General features: G+C 37.3%; 1 protein-coding gene across 1 annotated transcript in view; it reads right to left on the bottom strand.

Moving 5' to 3' along the window:
* Positions 1-1,855: 1,855 nt before the first annotated feature.
* Positions 1,856-26,748, bottom strand: part of LOC145715132 (uncharacterized) — a 91,366-nt gene continuing 66,473 nt past the window's right edge. The window contains exons 2-8 of the mRNA XM_081794747.1: positions 21,967-22,020; positions 10,394-10,498; positions 5,745-5,849; positions 4,872-4,925; positions 3,653-3,757; positions 2,928-2,981; positions 1,856-2,022 (exon numbers count right to left, since the gene is read on the bottom strand). Of these exons, the coding sequence (XP_081650873.1) occupies positions 1,856-2,022; positions 2,928-2,981; positions 3,653-3,757; positions 4,872-4,925; positions 5,745-5,849; positions 10,394-10,498; positions 21,967-22,020 (644 nt within the window). The remainder of the gene's footprint in view (positions 2,023-2,927; positions 2,982-3,652; positions 3,758-4,871; positions 4,926-5,744; positions 5,850-10,393; positions 10,499-21,966; positions 22,021-26,748) is intronic.

Here is a 26,748-nt window from a genome sequence, read left to right as displayed (position 1 = left end):
AACATCATTAGCAATCAGGGTAATGCAAGTCGAAACCAGATAAGATACCACCTCATACCCACTAAGATATTATCAAAGGACAGAAGTAACAAGTGTTGACCAGGATGTGGAGGAACTGGGACTCTGATGCACCGCTGGTGGAAATGGAAAGTAATGCAGCCTCTTTGGAAAACAGCCTGCACTTCCTCAAAAGGTGAAACACAGAATTACCATATGACCCAACAATTTCTCTCTTAGGTATATACCCAAGACAAATGAAAATATATACCCATGTAAAAACTTGTACATGAACGTTCATAGGAGAATTATTCATAATAGCTAAAATGTGGAAACAATCCAAATGCGTATCAACCGATGAATGGATAAATAAAATGTGTTATATCCATAGAATAGCCTATTTTTCAGCAGTGAAAAGAAACAAAGTACAGTTGACTTTAGAAAAACAGAGGTTTGAACTGTGCAGGTCCATTTATACGTGGTTTTTTTTTTTATAGTATAGCACTGTAAATGTATTTCCTCTTCCTTAGGATTTTCTTAAATTATTTTTTTAATGTTGATTTAGTTTTGAGAGAGAGCTGTCAGCACAGATCCTGATGCAGGGCTCGAACCCACAAACCATGAGATCATGACCTGAGCTCAAGTCAGACGCTTAACTGACTGAGCCACCCAGGTGCCCCACCTTATGATTTTCTTATTAGCATTTTATTTTCTCTGGCTTACCTATTGTAAGAATAGGGTATATAATACATATAACAACAAAATGTATGTTAATTGACTTTATGTTATCAGTTAGGCTTCTTCTGGTCATCAGTAAGCAATTAGCAGTTAAGTTTTTGGAGAGTCAAAAGTTATACACAGATTTTTGACTGCACAGGGAGTCAGCGCTCTTTACCCCTGTGTTGTTCAAGCATCAACTGTATTAATACATAACAGGACAGAGATAAACCTGGAAAACATTATGTTAAGTGAAACTAGTCACTACGGACCACATATTATATGATTCTATTTATGTGGAATATCCAGAATAGGGAAACTGATGGAGACAGAAAATAGATTAGTGGTTGCCCAGGGCTGAGGGAGATGGAGAAATTGGGAGGTGACTGTTAATAGGTATGGAATATCTTTCTGGGATAATAAAAATGTTCTAAAATTGATTGTTGTGATGAATGTGGTGAATACATCAGAATTCACTTAATTGTATGCTATATTGGGTTACTTGTACAATATGTGGATGATAACTCAGTAGTACCATTATAAATATTTCACTTATGGGGTGCCTGGATGACTCAGGTGGCTAAGCGTCTGACTTCGGCTCAGGTCGTGATCTCGCAGTTTGTGAGTTTGAGCCTCGCGTCAGGCTCTGTGCTGACAACTCAGAGTCTGGAGCCTGCTTCGGATTCTGTGTCTCCCTCTCTCTCTCTGCCCCTCCCCTGCTCGTGCTCTATCACTCTGTGTCTCTCAAAAAAAAATAAACATTAAAAATTTTTTAAAAAATGTTTCACCTAAAATTTTCATCTTTATAGAACAGTGAAATTAAGGAAGAGAAGGCTTTTTCAATATGATAAGCTGGTCCCCTTGAGTGGGCCTACTGTACTGTACAAATATCTCTTTCCTTTCTTTTTAATTCTTTTATTTTTAATTTCTTCCATTGCCCGCTTATCCCTCTCTTTTTCCTTCTTATGGTATAAGCCCTGAAGGGTGACAGTAGACATTTGTTGGCTCTGATGGCAACTTACATCTGAGGAGTTGCTTGGCTTCTAAAATAAACTCTAAACGACACTTACTGTTTTAAGATGTAGCTTACATTTTAGTTTTTTAAAAATGTTCCATCATGTTTGAGAAGAAGTGAAAATTTTCATGCAGATCTGTAAAAATCTAATTTCCCTGGAAGCTCCCACAGACACTTGTATGACTCACCATCAATTGGCAGGATTTTCAGCAGCTTCTCTAGTTCCTTATCTGTGAGCTCAATTCCGAGATTTCCCAGAACATTTTTTAGCTCACTAGATTCAATCTTCTCACCTTTGAAAATAAGAAATTTGGTATACATCTTCATTTCAGATAGCGGTAATCATTTCTTTTTTTTTTAAAGTTTTTAAATGTTTTATCACTTATTTTTGAGAGAGAGAGCAAGTGGGCAAGGGGCAGAGAGAGAGGGAGACACAGAATCTGAAGCAGGCTCCAGGCCCTGAGCTGTCAGCACAGAGCCTGATGCGGGGCTTGAACTCACAAGCTGCGAGATCATGACCTGAGCTGAAGTCGGACGATTAACCGACTGAGCCACCCAGGCGCCTCCAGATAATAGTAATTATTTCTAATGAAAAAAGTTATTTTAGGATAATTAATACCATCTCCTTGTTTTCAGACTGAAAACTACAGTAATAAAAACAAACAAACATTTTCAACTACAGAATCAATGTAGATGATAGGTCAAATTTATTTTCTTAATGTGAACAAGAGAGTCTTCTAAAATCAGGACAGACTACTTTCAGATTGAAATTTGATCTATTAATTAAAAAAATAGATGCTTATATGAATTTTTCTTTGAAAAAGTATTTTAATTTAAAAAATAAGAATTATATGATAAATACAATAAATTCATTACTTCCATCAATTTTAGGCTTCACTCTCTAATTTGCTGTGCCATTCTATACTGTGGTTATTAAACACTGGCGAAGTGAATTACATTATTGGCATAAACAACAGAGATTGTAGAATTTGAAAGCAAGAAATCGTATGGTAATTTCATTGCAAAATCAGATAATTTTATATCAATACATGTAACACTAGAAGCAAATATTTCATTAATAAATATAGAGAAATGCCAGAATTTACAAGTCAGTGATGAAGTACCAGGAAATATTAGCAAAAACCAAAATTTAATGTAGATAATTGGAATCCTAATTTTATAGTAACTTTTCAGTCACCTGTAAAATCTGTGATGTTTTCCATCAGTGTTTCTAGAGGAATTTTCTCATCAACTATAAGAGAAGATAAAATCGCAGTATATTATAGATCCCATATATTATGGATCTCATATATTATATAGACTTCAAATATTACATTCTAGATATAATACAAAAGTTTGTGGGAAAACATGGGAAGAACTATAACAGTTGCACTTAACTATGTGTCAGGCCCCATCATAATTGCTAATATTTATTTAAACAAATATTTTTGAACACACTTTTTAGATTATTATTCTACTCAACTTTTATTCTAAGACAAGCATGAATAACAAGAAAATTCTAAACATGAAAACCACGCTATCGCAATGGTGCAGTTTGGCCTATAATATCTCAAATTTATTTGTGTTAGTAAGGGGAAGTTACTTAGAAGTGAATGTGTCTAAAGAATCTGCATTCTTGTATTCAAAACTGGAAAGACTCAACTACTAAACATGATACTTACAGAGAACATAAAAGTCATACATATCACACATATAAAAAACTGGTTTAATTTTGACTTTGTTAACTGGATACTCATAACCTCAAATGACATTCTCTGTGTTTTAGTCATTGATATGGTGTCTCACACTGCTCTTGGGCCTTCCCTTTTCCCTATGAAAAAGGGCATTCCCCCCCCCCCCACCCAAGTTTCTTGTAATTAACCTCTCTCTAGGGTTAACTAGTATATATGATAATATGCTTACCACCAACATGCATGTTTTCAGCCAGATCTTTAAGTTCCGTATCTGCAAGCTTTATCCCCAGGTTGTTCAGAACAGTGCCCAGGTTGTTCATATTGACCTTCCCACCTAAGAAAAGTGACAGTCCATAAAGAATATTAAATGACTTCAAAAGAGAAGTTCTTACACTTTTTTGATACACATATCCCATTGTGAATTTCTTAAGCAGTAGATCATTATTCACAAAATTTGCTTCGGACCAAACAGAAAATGTTTGCTCTAAAGTGAAAAAAATAAATTAATGTTCAACAATTTTAGCACAGAGACAAAATATTTTAAGCAGTCAATTACAAATTTAGAACTATGGCTACTTCCCTTGAGACTTGTCTTGGGGACCAGCCTACAGAAACACAAGGTTTTAAATGGCATTTAATACTGAAATTAGTTTGAGAATTAGGTACAGAAATATGGGCTCAGAGTACAGAAAAGTCTCTCAAGAAATGGATGAAAAAGGGAAGAAAGAGATTGAGTTGTGGCCAAAAAGGGGTGTGGAGAGTTCTAGTTTGCTTATTTTATAGGATGGTGTATGTTGAACATGTAAATGGGCTGAAGAGGTTGAAAATGGCCAGTGGGGCAAGGTCTTAAAAGATATGGGAGACAGTGGAGTCAAGGGCATCCTGGTAAGCTTTGAGGAGGAAGAGGGACTTCTCACTCATCCTTTATACTAACATGGGTGTGCTTAAAGATACCTGAATAGGGAGGGATTGAAGATGTAAAGCTGAGGGCTATCACTCTTGCCAGCCTCAATTTTCTTAATGAATTAAAAAAAATCTGGTTGAAAAAAATGATGTTCAATGAATGCTTAGGGAATTCTGGTACTGGAGGCAAACATTATGTAGTTCTAAACAATAGTAGGTTGACTTTTGATGAATGAACTTCCAATTTAGTTTTTTCTATTTATTAAGTTCTCTGAATCACTGCTAATCATTTATATTTTTTCCCATGTAAACATGAAATTTGATATTTCTCTTCCTGAAAATTTCGAATATGACAAGAAAGTGTGGTGCTTTACTTCCAAGATAGAACATCAGATTCAACTGCTAAAATAAAGATTGAGGTCCAAAAAAGCATACATTTGCAATCAGTACATATGACAGATGGCAGCATTCAAATTCATATCTTGGAAACAGTATAAAATGAAGATCTCATATTCATTTGTATTCTTATTATGTTTCTCACTCACCTTTAAGGGACTTCACACCATCTAGCAACCTGTTTTTAAAGACCTTGTTATCATCTATAATAAAGAACACAATTAAGGTCATAGAGAAATGATGTGGCTATTCACTAAAACTCTAGTAAAACTGAGATTTTCATGATTTGCCCTAGAAACTTCCCTCATTAAAATAAAGTTTGAGAGAAAATTAGGGAAAGTTTATAATATGGTAAGTCTATCTAAAATTTAGCATACAAGGCACTCTATAACATGCACAGCTTTTTTGGAAAATATCACCTCTGACCTTTTATCCCCTTCCGGTCTAACACCACTTCTTTCCCTTGGTTGCTTCCCACAACTGCCTATAGTTATCTAAAAAGGTAAGGGTAGCCTCAGAAATGTAGTCCCCTTGATGGCATGAGTCAGCATCATGGGGATGATTATTCCAAAACAGAGAGTTAAACTGCATAGATGGAAATTTCCCTCTACAATAAGTGAACATTTAAATTATTTTGTTTGGCATTTGCTTGTTTATTTACTGTTGCATCTTAGCAAATGGGGATAGTTTGAGTTTCTAAAAAAAAAAAAAAAAAAGCTTAAGAGGGGACAAAACAAACACGGGGTAAAAAAGAAAGGCAAACCAAGAAACAGACTCCTAACTATAGGGAACAAACTGATGGTCACCAGAGGGGAAGATGGTGAGGGAAGGGTGACACGGGTGATGGGGATGAAGGAGGGCACTTGTGATGAGCACAGGGTGATGTGTGGATGTGTTGAATCACCAAATTGTACACCTGAAACTAGTATTACACTGTATGTTAACTAACTGGAATTTAAATTAAAAAATCTTTAAAAGCTTCAAAGAACACTTTAAGGTCACATCAGTATATAAATGCCTACCATTGAAAGGCAGATTTTTCAGCAGCTTCAAACGTTCCTTATCTGTGAACTCTATTCCCATGTTTTTCAGAATAGCTTTCACATCTTTGACATCAACCTCCCCTCCTTAAAAAAATAGACATCATTACATATACGAATTTAAAGGATCATCTAATGACTCCAAACAGGGAAAATTAATCTATGGCTATATAGATTGAATCGGTACAGAATAAAGAGCATAGGCCAATGAGACCTCTCCAAATATACTGACGATGACTTTCACAGAAAAAGAATTTGATCTCTAAGTGCTAATAAAAGAAGTCACAGTCACAATGACAATGGCAAGGCAACTCTGAACCCTGTGAGATTTACATTATGTATCTGCTATTCAATTGGAATATTATAAATTACTTATTCAAATAAATGTATAAAATAAGGTAAGATCTGTTAGTCTCATTTTTTGTCAGTTATCTGTAGTCTTTATCAAAATTTTACTTCATATATTATTTCACTAGTACAGAGTTTGGCCATTCTAAAAAAGAGAAGAACAAAATAAAAAATATACCAGAAAACAAATGAGTTGCTAGTAATTTAATGAACCAAGAAATAAATGCCATAACTAATATGGCAATTGAGGAATAATGATGAAATGTAATTATTATAAATACTAAATGTTTTAGATTCATAATTTCTCTCTTACCTGTAGTAGCTTTTACTCCATCCATCACCTCTTTCAGACCAACCATTCCATTAGCTACAAGAAAAGGCACAATGAAAATAATGTCAGAAGCCCAGAAGACAAATTTAAGACATATATTTTAAGGAAACAATTCCATTAAAAATTCCTTACATCTTCATTTTACCTGAGACCATTTAGAAAATGCCTGGATCTCAGGGAGTTAAGATGATCTCCATCAATACAAAGGTCTCTTGTATACTAGAAACTGGGTCAGGAAAAGTGTGCTCTTCCTAGTATTTTGGATGCCATTATAAGCCATAGCTGAAGATACTATTGGAGTTGGCCAGGTATTCTGGTAACTTTACTTCATGTACCCACAAACAGCTGAGGAAGGGACCACTAATCCAGCTTGGTATGTTCTAAGATTGCTTCCTGCAGGAGATGTGTGTGAACTACATTAATGTATCAGAGCAGTTGATACGAAATATGGAAGGATGGAAGAGCCTTCACATGGAGGAGAAGTTGAGAAAAATGTCCAGGGACATCATGCTATGTGGGTAAAACTACAAGCAGCTCAACATGGCTGGAACAGTAGAAAAATGAGAGAAGATATGTCCACACAGGCAGATGGAGCTTGAAGGTCTCATGCACTATGATAAAAATCTTTGAACACGTTTTCGAATGAAGATTTCATTAGACAGGAGGATAGATAGAAGAATGGCTTGTTGACTTCTCTATAAATAGATTTTCAGATCCCTATTATTTTGCTTTCTTATTGTTTAGACTATTAGAGTCCTGACAGCACCCTCTGCAGTTTTTGGTATATTTACGGAGAGGTGATGCTGTTTTAGGTTAATTGTAATGAAGATCCAAGATTTATTCTGACTTTAAAATTGGGCTCTCCTCCAAGTGTCCATCAATAGATGAATGGATAAAGACGTAGAACATGTGTGTGTGTGTGTGTGTGTGTGTGTGTGTGTGTGTGTGTATGATGGAGTATTATTCAGCCTTAAAAAAGAATGGAATCTTGCCATTTGCAACAACATGGATGGAGCTAAAGAGTATAATGCTAAGAGAAATGTTAAAGACAAATACTATATGATTTCACTCATATGTGAAATTTAAGAAACAAAATGAGTAAACAAAGAAAAAAAAAAGAAGAGAGAGACAAACCAAGAAGTAGACTCTTAACTATAGAGAACAAACTGGTAGTTACCAGAGGGGAGGTGGGTGCGGGAATGGGTGAAACAGGTGATGGGGACTAAAGAGTATACTTATCACATATATATAGAATTGTTAATATATTATATACCTGAAATAATATAATTTTCTATGTTAACTATATTGGAATTAAAATTAAAGACTTCAGTAAAAAAAATAAAATTGGGCTCTCCTCCAAGCTTTCTAACATGTATCTGTCAATTAAATCTATTTTCAAACATATCAGATATAAAGGAAAAATTAAAAAACGGCCTGAGGTCATCTGTAGTGTTCACCATCAACTTGTAGATTTTTTGACAGCTTTGCAAGTTCCTCTTCCGTGAGCTCAAGTCCCAATTTTTTAAGGGTGTTGTCCAGGTTATTGACATGAACCTTTCCCCCTTAGGAAAGATAGAAGGTAGGAACATGAAAAAAAAGTGTATTATGCCAAAAGTCTGCATGCATATCAACTTTCTATTTATTTATTTATTATGTTTGTTTGTTTAAGGTGAAGTGATTTTTTCGTGCATAGAGAAGGGGTGTACAGAGTTGAAAAAAAATGCAAGTTCCATATGGAACTTCCTACAAGATAAAATATACGCTGTTATCAGTTAAAATGTGGGTAGACTGCAAGAATCATAAATAAGGAATGATACCAAAGTGAGGAGCCAGGATTCATAATTGGAATAAAATTGTCAAGTTGGGGAATGTCAGACAGTATGACTTTTAATTAGGTCTTACTCACCATTGAGAGATTTCACACCCTTTAGCAACCTGTTGTGATATACCTTTCCAGCAGCTGTAAGAAAAGCCATAATTCATGCAATGGGGAAATTAACATGAAATCGCAAAAATGGTGTGAAATAAATAATAATTTAAATAAACAATTTCAAAAATAACATTTTAAGAAGAGTTGTCTCTAATTTTTAGTTTATTTCATCTAATATAATGAAGGTTGGAAACAGAAACCTCTCTCCTTGTGACAAACCTCTTTATTCCAGTACCTGAGGAAGTCTCCTTGCTCAAACATGAGTATAGCTTCCCTTTGCTTTTAAATTTCTGCTTCCCATCTTTATTTTTTTTTCATGGATCTCCAATCTTTCTTTTTTTTTCTCTTCTCATGATATGAACAAATTAGTAGCTTGATAGGTAACAATATGTTTATCTGTTAATGTCAACTCTTGTCTAAAGGGTTATTTAACTTCCAATATAAATTCTAAGCGACAGTGACAGGTTGCTATATACTTATAACTCAATTTAATATTTTTTCTTTTATACTTTTGGGGAAAAATAAATAGAAACAAAGTTGAAAATATTTGCACAGACCTAAAGACCAACAAAAGACCTCCATGACACCTCTATCAATCTCACCATCAATTGGCAGTGTTTTCAGTAGCTTCTCTTTTTCCTGATCTGTGAGCTCAATCCCCAGGCTTCCCAGGAAAATTTTCAGGTTATTAGAATCAACCTTCTCATCTTTTAAGAGAGGGAACAATAGACATATAAGCTTTCGGAACTCTGGTATTATATCAAGTTGTAAAATATGTACTATGAAGTTTAATGATATCCTAATTTCAAGATGAGGTGTTAGGCGAAGATATTCTCAATTGCAGAACCCTTGAGCATATCTTATGGTAATAAAGCATATCTTTATGAGCGTATCTTATGGTATCTTATGGTAATAAAATACCACATTTATTATAAATTGAAGACCATTTTTCCTAAAGCTGGAAAAAAACAACTTTCAGAATAAAATCTGATGAGTGAATTAAGATAACGCAGATTCTTATATAAATTATTCTTCAAAAACATTTGCTTTGGTAAGAATTATTGATGATATCAGGAATACATTATCTTGATCATTTCTAAGCTTCACCATGCCATTTTCTATACATTTCTAGATATTTTTCATTTAAACATTTGTGACCCGAAGCATATTACTTGCACAAGTAACAGAAAACTTAGGATTTAAAATTGACATATAGTCTTGTATCCTAGTGTAGAAACTTTCCTAATGTCAATCCATGATTCATATATTTAAAAATAAAACATCAGAATTTATAAGATACCAGAAATACCACTGAAAAAAACTATTATAAAGGACTGAAACCCTAGATTTACATCAACTTCTCATTTACCTGTAAAAGTTTGCAGTTCCTTCATCGGTGTTTTAGGAGAAGTCCTCCTATCAACTGTAGAAGAAAATTAAAGTCATAATGAGATATAAAAGACTCATGAAATATTGTGAAAGACAATGTCGGAGTAAATATAATAAATCCTAACTTACTATGTGCCAGGCATTATCTTAAGTACTTTATATATGCTTACTTAAGAACTATTTACTGAAGAATATCTTTCTAGGCTATTAATTTATTCAGTTTTCATTGGCTTCATTAATACTAGAAAGAAAAGCCTAAACATAACAACATGCCATTTCAAAAATATTAATTTTACTTATAGTTCTATACTATTTCAAAGCTATATGCATTAGTAATGGGAAGAAATTCAGAAGTACTGTCATCTAAGTGGCCTGCATTTTTCTTTTTAAAATGTGGAAGACTGTCTTCTAGTGACCATAATATGGGTAAAGAACATAAAAGACATTCATACAAAGGGCAATGTTTTCACGGTGACTTGGTAGCTGGCTGCTTATATGCTCTTTACATGCTTTGCCCATATTTATAGCTTCTTACTATCAGTGTAGATTACCATTCCTAAGGGCCCTTTCCCCGCAACCTATATTGTCCAAGCTCTCCCAACATGGAACTATGGTATCTGGAAACTTGCTCACCATCACCAGGGAGATTTTGAGTCAGAGCCTCAAGTTCCTTATCTGAGAGCTTGATTCCCATATTATCCAGTATTGCGTTCAAGTCGTTGACATTGACTTTCCCATCTAAGGAAAGAGAGTCCATGAAGAAAATTATGTAACTTCAAAAAAGAGGTTCATAAACCTTTTAGAGACACATGCCCTGTTGTGAATTTCATGAGCTATATGCTAGTGTTCACAAAGATTACATATCATTTCAGGGGGGGTCATATATTCTCTAAAGCCTATTCACAGACCCCCCTTAGTAGTAAGGTTAATAATCCTTGTTCTAAAATGTGGAGAAAAAAAAACCACAGCAATTTTAGAACAAGAGACTAAGGACCTTATTATGCCTATAGAGAAAGTCAACTATGACATTAGAACGAAGGTCACTTCTCGTGAGATTTGTCTTGGGGATCAGACTACAAAATACAAAGTTTTAAATATCATTGAATAAATGCTAAGTGAATTCTAGTTCTGGAGGCAAACATTTTTTACTTCTAAACAATAGGTTTTGATGACTGAATTCCCAGTTTAGTATTTATCTGCAGCTGATTAAATTCCCTGAATCAGTACTAATTCTTGTCTGTCACATTTTGCTATGCAAACTTGAAATCTGGTATTTTTTCTCTTGAAAAGTTTGGAAGAATCTTGAGAAAGTAGAAGGCTTTCTTCCTAGATATAAAGTAAAAGATCAGCAGCTACCGTGAAGCTTGATCTTCAGTGGGAGCATAAATTTGCAATCAGTATATACGATCAGTATAGCAGCAACCACTAATACCTTGGAAACAGTATAAAAGCAAGGATCCCATATTGGTCTACACTCTCATTATGCCGCTCACGTACCTTTTAGAGACATCACAACTTCTAGCAACCTGTTTTGAAAGATCTTGTCATCATCTGTAAGAAAAGGCAGAATTTAAGTCACAGAGAAATGTGGAAAATCACAGAGAAATTAGGAAAAATGACTTTTCGAGAGTTTTCTCTTATTTTAATAAAATTTGAGAGAAAATTGGGTGAAATTTAGCACATCATGCACACCTCTGTTCTTCTTCCCAATCCTGCCTTTATTCACTTCCAATTATTAATCCTTTCTTCTTTCACAAATCCCAGTTTAACCTTTGTTTTTTCCTTTTTTGTTTTTCCCTATTGATAAAAAGACTCATCATAATGGAAATGCTGCTTCCTAATCTAAAAGTAAAACCACCTAGGGATTCATTTCAGGTATAAGTGGACTTTCTAAAAAAACATTTTTTTTTTTTTGAAATGGATTTTCTATATCCTAGAACTTAGGAAATGGAGGTAATTTTAGAGCTTCTCGCAGACGCAGAAATCTAAAACTTCTTTTTGGGGACAGCTGGGTGGCGCAGTTAATTAAGCATCCAACTCTTGGTTTTGGCTCAGGTCATATCTCACGGGTTGTGAGATCAAGCTCCGAGTCCAGCTCCGTGCTGACAGTGCGGAGCCTGCTTGGGATTCTCTCGCTCTCCCTCTCTCTCTGCTCCTCCCCAACTCACACATGCTCTCACCTTCTCAATATGAATAAATAAACTTAAAAAAAACCACTCTTTGAATACATCAATATTTAAAATGCTTACCCTTAAAAGGAAGAGTTTTCACCAGCTCCAAGCATTCTTTACCTTTGAGCTCGATCCCCATGTTTCCCAGAACAGCTTTAACGCTACTGACATCAACATTTTCTCCTTAACAAAAAGATCAAAACAATGACATACATGGAATTTAAGTACAATCAAATTATTGCAAATAATTAAACTAAATTATGATGCTAAAACAATAGGATTATGAGCTGGGGAAAGTAATGATCACTGAGCTCTGCCCAAATACATGGAGATAATGTCATTTATGGAAACATAATTGCCTTTTTTTAAAATAAGTTTATTTATTTTTGAGACAGAGAGAGACAGAGCATAAATGGGGGAGGGGCAGAGAGAGAGGGAGACACAGAATCAGAAGCAGGCTCCAGGCTCTGAGCCATCAGCCCAGAGCCCGACGCAGGGCTCGAACTCACGGACCATGAGATCGTGACCTGAGCTGAAGTCAGACGCTTAACCGATTGAGCCACCCAGGTGCCCCAGCTTTCTAAAGGCTAATAAGAGATGGCACTCTCACTCTTAAATACTGAGAACAATACTGAGGGGTGATCGGGGGTAGGGGAGAGGGGAAAGTGGGTGATGGGCATCAAGGAGGGCACCTGTTGGGATGAGCACTGGGTGTTGTATGGAAACCAATTTGACAATAAATTATACTTAATAAAAAAACAAGAGAGAGAGAGATGGCACTCTCAACGGCGGTCATGAGAATGTATCCACAGGAGTTCCAACTATGGAGAACATAATTAACCAAGGGCCCCACCTTCTGCTTTGAAATTAACCTGTGTTTTTTTGCACTAATGCCATATGTATCATTGGCACTGGCCAATCACAAGTGCAGCCAAGATACTAGGGGAGCCCTGTTCCTGGAAGATACAGAATGGTGATTCTAACCAGAGGATTCTTGAAAGCACTTTTGCCAGGCCCTCCTCAGACTGCATGACAATCTAGGATGCTTCCGCCCAAACATTTCTTCCTCTTTCCTTCACCTGGTGCCAGATTTGCCCTGCAGTCTGACAGCCTCCCAGCCTTTCAGGCATCCTCCTTATTTTCTCTTACGCAGGCATTTCCCCTAATAATGTCCTGGCATGTTTAACCCTGCCCCGGCTTTTGCTTCTTGGGAGGCTTGGACTAACATACTCAAAATGACAATGACACAAAGTGGGTATTATAGATCTCTTTTGTCAATTTTCAAGCTGCAGATGGCTTATCTTCATAATTCTATTGACATGAAGAATGTATCACCTCTCCTTTAAGTAATTACCAGGGTCTTTTCCAAAGATTCATTTCACCCTTTATTGTACGTTTTGGCTGTCTTAAAATAAGGAAAATGAAGCGTATTCGTGAAGAATACATCAGAAAATTCTCCAATTTCTGGGCTACTGGCTATGAAAACCTTAAACAAATAGGAGGTAAAAATGATAGAATTAGCCTAGCAATTAAGGCATGAAGAAAAACAGTACTGTAAAAATTAGGATCCTATGTTTACATTAACTTCTCAATCACCTGTGACAGCTTTCACGCCATCCATCACTTTATTCAGATCAACTTTTCCATTAGCTATGAAGAGAAGGGACAATTGAGACATGTAATCAATGTCATGAGCTCCAAAAAACATATACAAAGGATATATGTTGATGGAAAATTCCACATAAATTCCATTAATATCATAATTTTATACATACTTATATTAAATCTGTGAATTTCAAGGATTTAAGCTGATCTATTTTTCCAGTGTTTCTGGATCATTGGTATTTATCAGCTCTCTGGTAGCACTTCAGGTACTGCTGTGAGCCATGAGTGCCATAGCTCATATAGGAACCACTAATTCAAACTAGACTGTTAAATGTATACATCATAGAGTATGTAGTGCCTGGACAAGTTAAAATATCAGATTTTAACTAAAGGAAAGGGGAATGCATAGAAAGAGTCTTCTACATGGAAGAGGGGCTGAGAAATATAAAGTAAAACCACACCTGGGTACAACATATACAACATATACATATGCAGTGCATGGAGAACTATAGTCGGTTCAGCACTGCAGAAGAATAAAGTATGGATTTGGGAAAGGAAAGTTCATACAAGAGAGGTAGGTTGGACTCAGATTATTAAGGGATTTGTAAGTAATTTTAAGAAGCTTAGCCTTTATCTACTAGGTTATATAGAATCATTGAGTGGTTATAAGTTCAGGAATGATATGGACCAATTTGCATTTTATTTTAATTTTCTTTAACTTTAAATTATAATTAATTTTATTATTACAAAATTACATTTATATTGAAATATATAGAGAGTGATGTCATCAAGACGGTGACATAAGTTTTTCCTGACTTCAGTCCCCCTCACAAAAAGACCATCTTGCAAGTATCCACAGACAAGACACCATTGTGAAAATCCCAGGATATGGTTGTGAGGCTGATGAATCTCCCTGAACCACAGAGACTGAGAAGGACCACATTAGAAGGGTAAGACAATCAGCTATGCTCTGGCTGCACTGCCCCTCTCCCAGGCTAGTATAGTGCTGCACTGAGAGGGCTTCCCAGAGCTATGGTTTCTCTGGTGGGAAAAAGAGAGCCCAAGGTAGACATCCAGCTCCTCCAGAGTTGGGGGTTGCTTCCTGGAAGGCCCACCTGGGTCCTGTCCCATAGGTATTGGGGAGGGGGGGGGAGGTATCCGTGGGTCTTAACCATTTGAGATCAGAATGAGATGGAGAAGGGAAACATGGCTTACATTAACCAGCACGTGGATCTTGGCAGATTGTTTCTCCTAGCAGCAGTGCCTGAGTAGATATCTGACACAGTGGTTTTGCCCATCTGCAGAGCCAAGATGGTGGTCCCTCTGGCCAGGGAACCATTCTGCTTGAGTTGGGTCCCGAGCCAATAAGCCTTTCTGACCTTGGAGCCTCTTCTATCACCCCATCCAGATGAGGAAGCAAATTCATGGCTCCTGCCTATTGCTGAGTATAGATAGTCCTCTGTCCTGCCTGACCAGAAAACCTATTGAGAGCATCCCAGAGACTGTGTAGATTACCCTACAGCCCCTCTTACAGCAGTGCCTGAGTGAAGAGCCCACTCATTGGCTCTGCCTCTCTGCAGAACTGAGCTAGTGGCACTATCTGGCCAGGGATATTGACGGATACTCCTGCCTGACTCAGGTACCCAGCCAATAAGACTTATCAGCAAAGGAGCCTATGATATAGAGACTGGGCTGGGAAGGAAATTCAAAGTCCTGACCAGGGATGAATATAGCTTCCAGCCTTATCTGACCAAGAAGCCTAACCAGAACACCTGGGAAGTTGCATAGTCCATCCTACAGATCTGGTTATAATGGTGCCTGAGCAGAGACCCCAAAATTGACAACCTAGAAGAAACGGATAAATTATTCCTAGAAACATACAACTTACTGAGATTGAATCATGAAGAAACAGAAAATCTGAAGAGACCAAAAACAAGTAAGGATATTGAGTCAATAATCAAAATCTTCTTCCCCAAAAGTCCAGGACAAATGGTTTTATTGCTGAATTTTTACCATTTAATGAAGAATTAATACCAATCCTTCTCAAATTCTTCCCAGAAAATTTAAGAGAAGGGAACACTGCCAAACTCATTTACAAGGTAGCATTTACCCTGATACCAAAGCCAGACAAAGATACTACAAAAAAATTAAAACTATAGGCCAATGTCCCTGATGAATATAAATGCAAAAATTCTCAACAAAATTCTAGCAAACCAATTCAATAGCACATTAAAAGGATAATATAGCATGATTAAGTGGGATTCATCCCTAGGATGCAAAGGTATTTCAACATGTGCGAATCAATAAATGTGACATACTGCATTAATAGAATGAAAGATAAAAATCACATGATCATCTCAATTGATGCAGAAAAAGCATATGACAAAATTCAACATCCATTCATGATAAAAGCTGTCACTAAATTAGGTAGAGAAGGAAAGAATCTCAACATAATAAAGGCCATGTATGACAATACTCAATACTTAACATCATACTGTAACAGTGAAAGGTTGAAAGCTTTTCCTCTATAATCAGAAATAAGACAAGTGCTCACTCTTACCACTCCTATTCAGTATAGTACTAGAAGTGTTAGCTAGAACAATTAGGCAAGAAAAGAAATAAAAGTCACCAGAATCAGAAAGAAAGAAAGAAAGAAAGAAAGAAAGAAAGAAAGAAAGAAAGAAAGAAAGAAGGAAGTAAAAGTGTGTCTATTTGCAGATGACATTATTTTAAGTATAGAAAATCCTAAAGACTCAACCAAAAAAAAAAAAATAATAACTTGTTAAATTTAATGAATGAATTCAGTAAAGATCGAGGATACAAAATCAACATACAAAAATCAATGGTGTTTCTATATACTAACAATGAATTATCAGAAAAAGAAATGAAGAAAATAATCTCATTTACAACAGCATCACAAACTATAAAGTACTTAGGAGTAAATTTGGAAGAGACACAAATAGAAAGATATCCTGTGTTCATAGATTAGAAGAATTATTAACATTAAAATGTCCACACTAAGGCAATGCCATCTATAGATTCAATGTAATTCTTAAGATTCCAATGGCATTTTTTACACATGCATAAAATATAATCCTAAAATTCATTTGGAACCACAAAAGCTAAACCAATCCTCAAAAGAAGGGTAAAGCTGGACGATCACAATTTTTTACTTCAAACTATATTATAAAGCTATAGTAATCAAAACAGTATGGCACTGGCATAAAAACACACACTTGGACCAATGAAAGAGAATCAAGGGCTTAGATACAAACTCATACATATATGGCCAACTTCTATTTGACACAGAAGCCAACAATATTCAAGCAAGCCTAGAATACTCAATGGAGAAAAGAGTGTCTTCATTAAATGGTGTTAGGAAAATTGGATATTTACATGACAAAGAGTGAGATTAGACCACTGTCTTATACTGTTCACAAAAAATCAACTCAAAATGAATTAAAGAATTAAATGTAAGGCCTGAAATCATACATAAAACTCCCAAGGGAAACGTAGAAAAAAGCTCTTTGATGTTGCTCTTGGCAATGATTTTTTGGATGTGACTCCTATAAAGCACAAGCAACAACATAAAAAATAAACAAATAAGTAGGGCTACATCAAACTGAAAAGCTTCTCTGCATGGCAAAATAACCATAAGAGACCCTTAAACACAGAGAACAAACTGAGGTTGATGAGGTTTGGAGGGGAGGTAAATGGGTGACAGGCACTAAGGAGGGCACTTTTCAGGATGAGCACTGGGTGTCATATGTAAGAGATGAATCTCTGGGTTCTACTCTTGAAGGTAAGACTACACTGTATGTTAACTAACTTGAGAATAATAATAACTAAAAAAAGAATCAACAAAATGAAAAGACAGCCTATGTAATGGAAGAAAATATTTACAAACCATATATCTTATAAGAGGTTAATATCCAAACTATATAAGGAACTCATATACCTCAATAACAAAGAAACCAAATAACACAATTTAAAAATGGGTGAAATATCTGAAAAGACATTTTTCCAAAGAAGATATTCAAATGGCCAACAGGTCCATTAAAAGGTGGCCTATCCTCACTAATCATCAGGGAAATGTAAATCAAAACCACAATGAGGTATCACCCCACACCTGTTAGAATGGCTATCATCAAAAAGACAAGAGATAGAAAGTACTGGTAAGGATGTGGGGGAAAGGGAAGCCTCGTGCACTGCTGGTGAAGGTGTAAATTGGTGCAGCCAACGTGAAGAGTATGAAGGTTCCTCAAAAAATTAAAAATGGAACTACATATGATCCAGAAATTATGACTTGGGTATATATCCAAAGTAAACAAAATCTATGTCTTGAAGAGATAACTGCATCTTCACATCCATTATAGCATAATTTATAATAGCAAAGACATGGAAAAAACCTAAGCATCCATTGATGGAGGAATACATAAAGAAAATGTGGGGTATATATACAATGGGATATGAGGGTATATATGGGGTATGTATACAATGGGAATGAGTTTTGGAAGCGTGTGGGTGTTTAGGAATTTGTCCATTTCTTCCAGGTTGTCCAGTTTGCTGGCATATAATTTTTCATAGTATTCCCTGATAATTGCTTGTATCTCTGAGGGATTGGTTGTAATCATTCCATTTTCATTCATGATTTTATCTATTTGGGTCATCTCCCTTTTCTTTTTGAGAAGCCTGGCTAGAGGTTTATCAATTTTGTTTATTTTTTCAAAAAACCAACTCTTGGTTTCGTTGATCTGCTCTACAGTTTTTTTAGATTCTATATTGTTTATTTCTGCTCTGATCTTTTTTTTTTTTAATTTTTTTAACATTTATTTTTGAGACAGAGAGAGACAGAGCATGAACGGGGGAGGGGCAGAGAGAGAGGGAGACACAGAATTGGAAACAGGCTCCAGGCTCTGAGCCATCTGCCCAGAGCCTGACGCGGGGCTCAAACTCACGGACCGCAAGATCGTGACCTGAGCCGAAGTCGGACGCTTAACCGACTGTCTGCTCTGATCTTAATTATTTCTCTTCTTCTGCTGGGTTTAGGCTGTCTTTGCTGTTCTGCTTCTATTTCCTTTAGGTGTGCTGTTAGATTTTGTATTTGGGATTTTTCTTGTTTCTTGAGATAGGCCTGGATTGCAATGTATTTTCCTCTCAGGACTGCCTTCGCTGCATCCCAAAGCGTTTGGATTGTTGTATTTTCATTTTCGTTTGTTTCCATATATTTTTTAATTTCTTCTCTAATTGCCTGGTTGACCCATTCATTCTTCAGTAGGGTGTTCTTTAACCTCCATGCTTTTGGAGGTTTTCCAGACTTTTTCCTGTGGCTGATTTCAAGCTTCATAGCATTGTGGTCTGAAAGTATGCATGGTATGATTTCAATTCTTGTAAACTTATGAAGGGCTGTTTTGTGACCCAGTGTGTGATCTATCTTGGAGAATGTTCCATGTGCACTCGAGAAGAAAGTATATTCTGTTGCTTTGGGATGCAGAGTTCTAAATATATCTGTCAAGTCCATCTGATCCAATGAGTCATTCAGGACCCTTGTTTCTTTATTGACCGTGCGTGTGTCTAGAAGATCTATCCATTTCTGTGAGTGGAGTGTTAAAGTCCCCTGCAATTACCACATTCTTATCAATAAGGTTGCTTATGTTTGTGAGTATTTGTTTTATATATTTGGGGGCTCCTGTATTCAGCGCATAGACATTTATAATTGTTAGCTCTTCCTGATGGATAGACCCTGTAATTATTATATCATGCCCTTCTTCATCTCTTGTTACAGCCTTTAATTTACAGTCTAGTTTGTCTGATATAAGTATGGCTACTCCAGCTTTCTTTTGGCTTCCAGTAGCATGATAAATAGTTCTCCATCCCCTCACTCTCAATCTGAAGGTGTCCTCAGGTCTAAAATGAGTCTCTTGTAGACAGCAAATAGATGGGTCTTGTTTTTTTTATCCATTCTGATACCCTATGTCTTTTGGTTGGCACATTTAGTCCATTTACATTCAGTGTTATTATAGAAAGATATGGGTTTAGAGTCATTGTGATGTCTGTAGGTTTCATGCTTGTAGCGATGTCTCTGGTACTTTGTCTCACAGGATCCCCCTTAGGATCTCTTGTAGGGCTGGTTTAGTGGTGACGAATTCCTTCAGTTTTTGTTTGTTTGGGAAGACCTTTATCTCTCCTTCTATTCTAAATGACAGACTTGCTGGATAAAGAATTCTCGGCTGCATATTTTTCCTGTTCATCACATTGAAGATATCCTGCCATTCCTTTCTGGCCTGCCAAGTTTCAGAAGAGAGATCGATCACGAGTCTTATAGGTCTCCCTCTATATGTTAGAGCATGTTTATCCCTCGCTGCTTTCAGAATTTTCTCTTTATTCTTGTATTTTGCCAGTTTCACTATGATATGTCATGCAGAAGATCGATTCAAGTTACGTCTGAAGGGAGTTTTCTGTGCCTCTTGGATTTCTATGCCTTTTTCCTTCCCCAGATCAGGGAAGTTCTCAGCTATGATTTATTCAAGTACACCTTCAGCACCTTTCCCTCTCTCTTCCTCCTCTGGAATACCAATTATGCGTAGATTATTTCTCTTTAGTGCATCACTTAGTTCTCTAATTTTCCCCTCATACTCCTGGATTTTTTTTATCTTTTTCTCAGTTTCTTCTTTTTCCATAATTTTATCTTGTAGTTCACCTATTCTCTTCTCTGCCTCTTCAATCTGAAGCATGGTCATTTCCATTTTATTTTGCAGCTCATTTATCGCATTTTTTAGCTCCTCCTGACTATTCCTTAGTCCCTTGATCTCTGTAGCAATAGATTCTCTGCTGTACTCTATACTGTTTTCAAGCCCAGCGATTAATTTTATGACTATTATTGTAAATTCACTTTCTGTTATATTGTTTAAATGATCAGTTTAAACCTTTTTGATCAGTTCGTTAGCTGTCGTTATTTCCTGGAGATTCTTTTGAGGGGAATTCTTCCGTTTGGTCATTTTGGATAGTTCCTGGAGTGGTGCGGAACTGCAGGGCACTTCCCCTGTGCTGTCTTGAATAACTCGCGTTGGCGGGTGGGGCTGCAGTCAGACCTGATGTCTGCCCCCAGCCCACAGTCAGACTGGTGTGTGCCTTCTCTTTCGCTCTCCTAGGGGCAGGATTCACTGTGGGGTGGCGTGGCCCGTCTGGGCTACTTGCACACTGCCTGGCTTGTGGTGCTGGGGATCTGGCGTATTAGCTGGGGTAGATAGGCAAGGTGCATGGGGGCGGGAGGGGCAGGCTTAGCTCGCTTCTCCTTCTGTGATCCGCTTTGGGAGGGGCCCTGCGGCAGCTGGAGGGAGTCAGGTGCGCCGCCGGAGGTGTGGGTCCGCAGAAGCACAGCGTTGGGTGTTTGCGTGGTGCAAGCAAGTTCCCTGGCAGGAACTGGTTCCCTTTGGGATTTTGGCTGGGGGGTGGGCGAGGGAGATGGCGCTGGCGAGTGCCTTTCTTCCCTGCCAAACTGAGCTCTGTCGTTCCGGGGCTCAGCAACTCTCCCTCCCATTGTCCTCCAGCCCTCCCACTCTCTGAGCAGAGCTGTTAGCTTATAACCTTCCAGATGTCAAGTCCCGCTTGCTGTCGGAACACACTCCGTCTGGCCCTTCCGCTTCTGCCAGCCAGACTCGGGGGGGGGGCTCTGCGTGGCCGGCGGGCTGCCCCTCCGCCCCGACTCCCTCCCGCCAGTCCGTAGCACGCACCGCCTCTCTGCCCTTCCTACCCTCTTCTGTGGGCCTCTCGTCTGCGCTTGGCTCCGGAGACTCCATTCTGCTAGTCTTCTGGCAGTTTTCTGGGTTATTTAGGCAGGTGTAGGTGGAATCTAAGTGATCAGCAGGACACGGTGAGCCCAGCATCCTCCTACACCGCCATCTTCCTCTCCGTCCTAACTCTACTATTCACTGATTTAATACAGAATATTTTTCCCCAACATAGAAGAGGTGTCATATATTAATGTCAAATTAAAAAAAAAAGAATTTGCTACCAAGACACAGAATTGAAATTATTTATTCTTATTTATTATTTTGAAAGAGAAAGAGAGACAGAGAGAGAGAGAGAGAATGAGTGAGGGAGGGGCAGAGATAAAGAGAGGGACAGAAATCCCAAGCAGGCTCCATGTTTTCAGGGCAGAGCCCCATGTGGTGCTTGATCTCATGAACCTCAGACCATGACCCGAGGCAAAATCAAAAGTCGGCTGCTTAACCAACTGAGCCACCCAGGCACCCCAGAATTTAAATTTTATTACTAACATGTAGAGATTTAAAAGTCTAACTCTAAGAAATTAGATAAAAAGCGATCTATCAAATGAAGGATAAAATGGTAGAATAAGCAAAGAAATAAAAGTCTTTGAAATATAAATTTGAGTAAAACTTATATTCTTAGATTATATTAACTTCTCACCTGTAAGAGTTTTCACTCCATCCATCAATTTATCAAGATCAACCTTCCCATTATCTATAAAAAAAAAGGTAAAGATAAAAATAATAAAATGATGCAGACTCAGAAAAACAGAGTATGAAAACCTTATATTGTGAAAGTCGACTTCTCTTCGTTGTGCTCTATGTCAATCCTCAACTTATAAATCCATTTCTTCAGAAATTCTATGATAGAAGACGTGCCCTATTCCCTGTCAGAGGTGAGCCAACTATCGTCCATTGGCCAAATCCAGCCCACTGCCACGTATCTTTTTATTTTTTCACCACCTATTTTTATATGGCCCATGAGCTAAGAATCATTTTTACATTTTCAAATGATTGTAAAACCCAAAAGGATATTATTTGTGACACATAAAACTTACACAAATTTAAAATTTTAGTGTCCATAAATAAAATTTTATTGGAACACAGCCACACTGATTTGTTTACACATTGTTTATAGCTGCTTTTGTACTACAACAACATAATTGAGAAGTATGACATCATCCACAAAGCCTGAAATATTTATTATTTGCCCTTTATAGAAACATTGCTGACCCTGCCCTAGAAGATAGAGTCCACTCAGAGGCAATTTATACTCCTGAATTGTTTAGATTCACCCTACTTTATAAACCTGGAAGAAACTATTATTGATGTTGGCCATGTTCTATGACCCTGCTCAATTATGGTATATCCATAAAGCCTACCTATCATTGTATAATAAAAGGAAAAATGAAGTAATCTTTCATATATTCCCAATATAATTTTTTTAAAAAGCCTTTTCAATTACTATGATAATCATGGAATGGCTAGTGACATATGACTGGTGTATTTTTGAAGCAATTGTTAAAAAACTTCATTCATCTCATTATAGGCAAATTTCCCTTTTTTTTTTCTATTTTCCACTACTTTTATTTACTTAGTCATCATACATTAGTTACTGACAAGTGGTCAAGAAGTTCCTAAGAAGAGGTATGGTATTTAACAGGATCACAAAGATTGCCACTGAAACTGCTAGGTTGGCTCGTCACATTTCCACAGATTTTGATGGTAATGAGACAATGAGCCCAAATGGATTAAGATAGTTTATTACTTATACCCAAGAAGTAAGATCAGCATGGTGTTGGATCTCTGACACTTTAGTCCCAGAGTACAACACGGAACCAGCTGGACAGTGGACTGGTGGGACATACGATGAGTTGTTCTGCTGCTGGGGAGCTCACTCAAATGGTACGCAGCAAGTTTTATAGACTTATACAGAAATCTGCAGCTGTATCCTAAGGGAGGGAGGCGGAAAGTTGTGTTCAACTGAAACTAGGGAGATGAATGAGAAATGACCCTGTGACCGTCTCCTGTAGATAGGGAAACAGATGGAGATACTGCTTGGTGGCAGCTCTTCACAAGGCTGTCTACTTCCCCTTGTTCCAGGAGGAACTGTGACGCTTTCAAGAAAGACTTTGGTAAGACTGTGGTCAAGATATATTTATGTGGCCTAGGTGGAGATGTGCAAAGTTGTTAGAGAAGAACCATTTCCCTCAAATTACATATCTAATATTTGAAATATGCTAGGTCTTAAGGGTACAAAGATAATTAAAGTACACTTTCTACTTTCAAGGACTTCGGAGTTTGGAAAAACTGGTATGCTGAGTAAACAAAATTCAGAGATAGTGTACTTTTATGGAAGACTCTGATCAAATTGCCTGAAATTTTCCCATATACACCACATAGTAATTTTCCTTTTCCATAAATAACAAGTTAAATTAGGAGATTATTATCTATTATTGTCGAGCCAAGTATTTTATTTATTTATATATATTTTTAATATAATATACTGTCAAATTGGCTTACATACAACACTCAATACTCATCCCAACAAGTGCCCTCCTCAATGCCCATCACCCTCTTTCCCCTCTCCCCCACCCTCCATCAACCCTCAGTTTGTTCTCTGTATTTAAGTATCTGTTGTGGTTTGCCTCCCTCCCTCTCTGTTTGTAACTATTTCTTTTTTTTCCCCTTCCCATCTCCCATGGTCTTCTGTTAAGTTTCTCAAGATCCACATGAGTAAAAACATGTATCTGTCTTTCTCTGACTTATTTCACTTAGCATAATACCTTCTGGTTCCATCCACGTTGCTGCAAATGGCATGATTTTATTCTTTCTCATTGCCAAGTAGTATTCCATTGTATATATAAACCATATTTGCTCTATCCATTCATCAGTTGATGGACATTTTGGCTCTTTCCATAATTTGGCTATTGTTGAAAGTGCTGCTATAAATATTGGGGTACATGAGCCCCTATGCATCAGCACTCCTGTATCCCTTGGGTAAATTCCTAGCAGTGCTATTGCTGGGTCAGAGGATAGTTCTATTTTTAGTTTTCTGAGGAACCTCCACATTGTTTTCCAGAGCGGCTCTACCAGTTTGCATTCCCACCAACAGTGCAAGAGGGTTCCCATTTCTTCACATCCTGGCCAGCATCTATAATCACCTGATTTGTTCATTTTAGCCACTCTGACCACTCTGATCACTTGGTGTGACATGGTATCTCAGCGTGAGTGTGGCTTTGATTTGTATTTCCCTGATGATGAGTGATATCGAGCATCGTTTCATGTGTCCATTGGCCATCTGGATGTCTTCTTTGGAAAAGTGTCTATTCATGTCTTCTGCCCATTTCTTCACTGGATTATTTGTTTTTCAGGTGTGGAGTTTGCAAGTTCTTTATAGATTTTGGATACTAGCCCTTTATCCGATGTGTCATTTGCAAATATCTTCTCCCGTTCCGTTCCATCGGTTGCCTTTTAGTTTTGTTGATTGTTTCCTTTGTAGTGCAGAAGCTTTTTAACTTGATGAGGTCCCAATAGTTCATTTTTGCTTTTAATTTCCTTGCCTTTGGAGAGGTGTCGAGCAAGAAATTGCTGTGGCTGAGGTCAAAGAGGTTGTTGCCTTTAAGGAAAGTATTTTAAATATACATATGTCCTATTGTAAAAGATAGATTACAAACTGTAAGAAGAATATGAAAATCATCTAGGCCTGGAAATCGGCTAACTTGCTTTTTTTTCCTTATAATTTAGAATATTTATTTTATATCATTGAATGTTTAGAGTTAAACCGATTTTTTTTTTAATTTTTTTTTTTAACGTTTTATTTATTTTTGAGACAGAGAGAGACAGAGCATGAACGGGGCAGGGGCAGAGAGAGAGAGAGGGAGACACAGAATCGGAAGCAGGCTCCAGGCTCTGAGCCATCAGCCCAGAGCCCGACGCGGGGCTCGAACTCACGGACCGCGAGATCATGACCTGAGCTGAAGTCGGACGCTTAACCGGCTGAGCCACCCAGGCGCCCCAAGAGTTAAACCGATTTTTAAAATATCACTCTTATGCAGGGGCGCCTGGGTGGCTCAGTTGGTTGAGCGTCCGACTTCGGCTCAGGTCATGATCTCGCAGTCTGTGAGGTCAAGCCCCCCACCTCGGGCTCTATGCTGACGGCTCAGAGCCTGGAGCCTGCTTCCGATTCTGTGTCTCCCTCTCTCTCTGCCCCTTCCCTCCTTGTAGTCTCTCTCTCTCTCTCAAAAATAAATAAGAAACATTAAAAAAAATTAAAAATTAAAAAAAATTAAAATGTCATGCTTATGTAAACATAAAAATATGCGAGATAAACTTGCAATTACTATAATTTCATATTTAGAATCTAATTCTTTTAAATTGCCGTTCAGCTCTTCAACTCAGAATCACTGGTGTCTGCTTTTGTCTCCAAAATATTGTCCAGTGTGCTATCAACAGCACTGGTGACACAGCATTTCTTAGATGAGGGCTCCACTAGAGTTTTTTATTTAAAGCTAACAAGAAATTAAAAATGTTTTTTGAGAGTAGTTGACACATAAGGCTACATTGGTTTTAGGTGTACAACGCAGTCATCTGATAGGTTTTTACACGTGATGCCATAGCACCACAGGTCTAGCTACCATCTGTCACCATACAACGCTATTACAATATCATTGGCTATATTCCTTATACAGTGTCTTTTATTCCCACGACTTATTCATTCCATTACTGGAAGCCTGTATCTCCTACTCCTCTGCATCCATTTTGCTAATACTCACATCCCCACCTCTCTGGCAATCAGTTTGTTCTCTGTATTTACAGGTCTGATTGTTTTTTTGTTCGTTTATTGACTTTTTTTTAGATTCTACGTGTGAGTGAATTGATATATTTGTCTTTCTCTGACTTACTTCACTTAGCATAATACCCTCTAGGTCCATCCGTGTTGTCCCAAATGGCAAGATTTCATCTTTCTTGACAAATATGGCTGAGTAATATTCCAGTGTGTGTGTCTTCTTTGTCCATTCATCTATTGATAGGCACTTAGGATGCTTCCATATTGTGGCTATTATAAATAATGCTGCAATAAACATAGAGTGCATCTATCTTTTTGAATCAGTATTTTTGTTTTCTTTGGGTAAATACTCAGTAGTGGAATTATTGGATTATATGGTATTTCTAGTTTTAATTTCTTGAGGAACCTCCATACTGTTTTCCATAGTAGCTGTACCAATTTACATTCCCATCAGTAGTGCACAAGAGTTCTTTTCCTCTACATCCTCACCAACAATTGTTATCCTCACCAACACTTATTATTCTCATTGTTTTGATTTTAGCCAGTCTGACAGGTCTGAGTTGATATCTCATTGTGGTTTTTATTTGCACTTCTCTGATAATGAGCGATACTGAGCATCTTTTCATGTGTCTTTTGGCCATCTGTATGACTTCT

The sequence above is a fragment of the Panthera onca genome (assembly GCF_046562875.1).
Source record: "Panthera onca isolate mPanOnc1 chromosome E1 unlocalized genomic scaffold, mPanOnc1 haplotype 2 h2.Chr16_ul_13, whole genome shotgun sequence".
In the NCBI taxonomy this organism is placed as follows: Eukaryota; Metazoa; Chordata; class Mammalia; order Carnivora; family Felidae; genus Panthera; species Panthera onca.
This window is presented reverse-complemented; position numbering and strand designations above follow the sequence as displayed.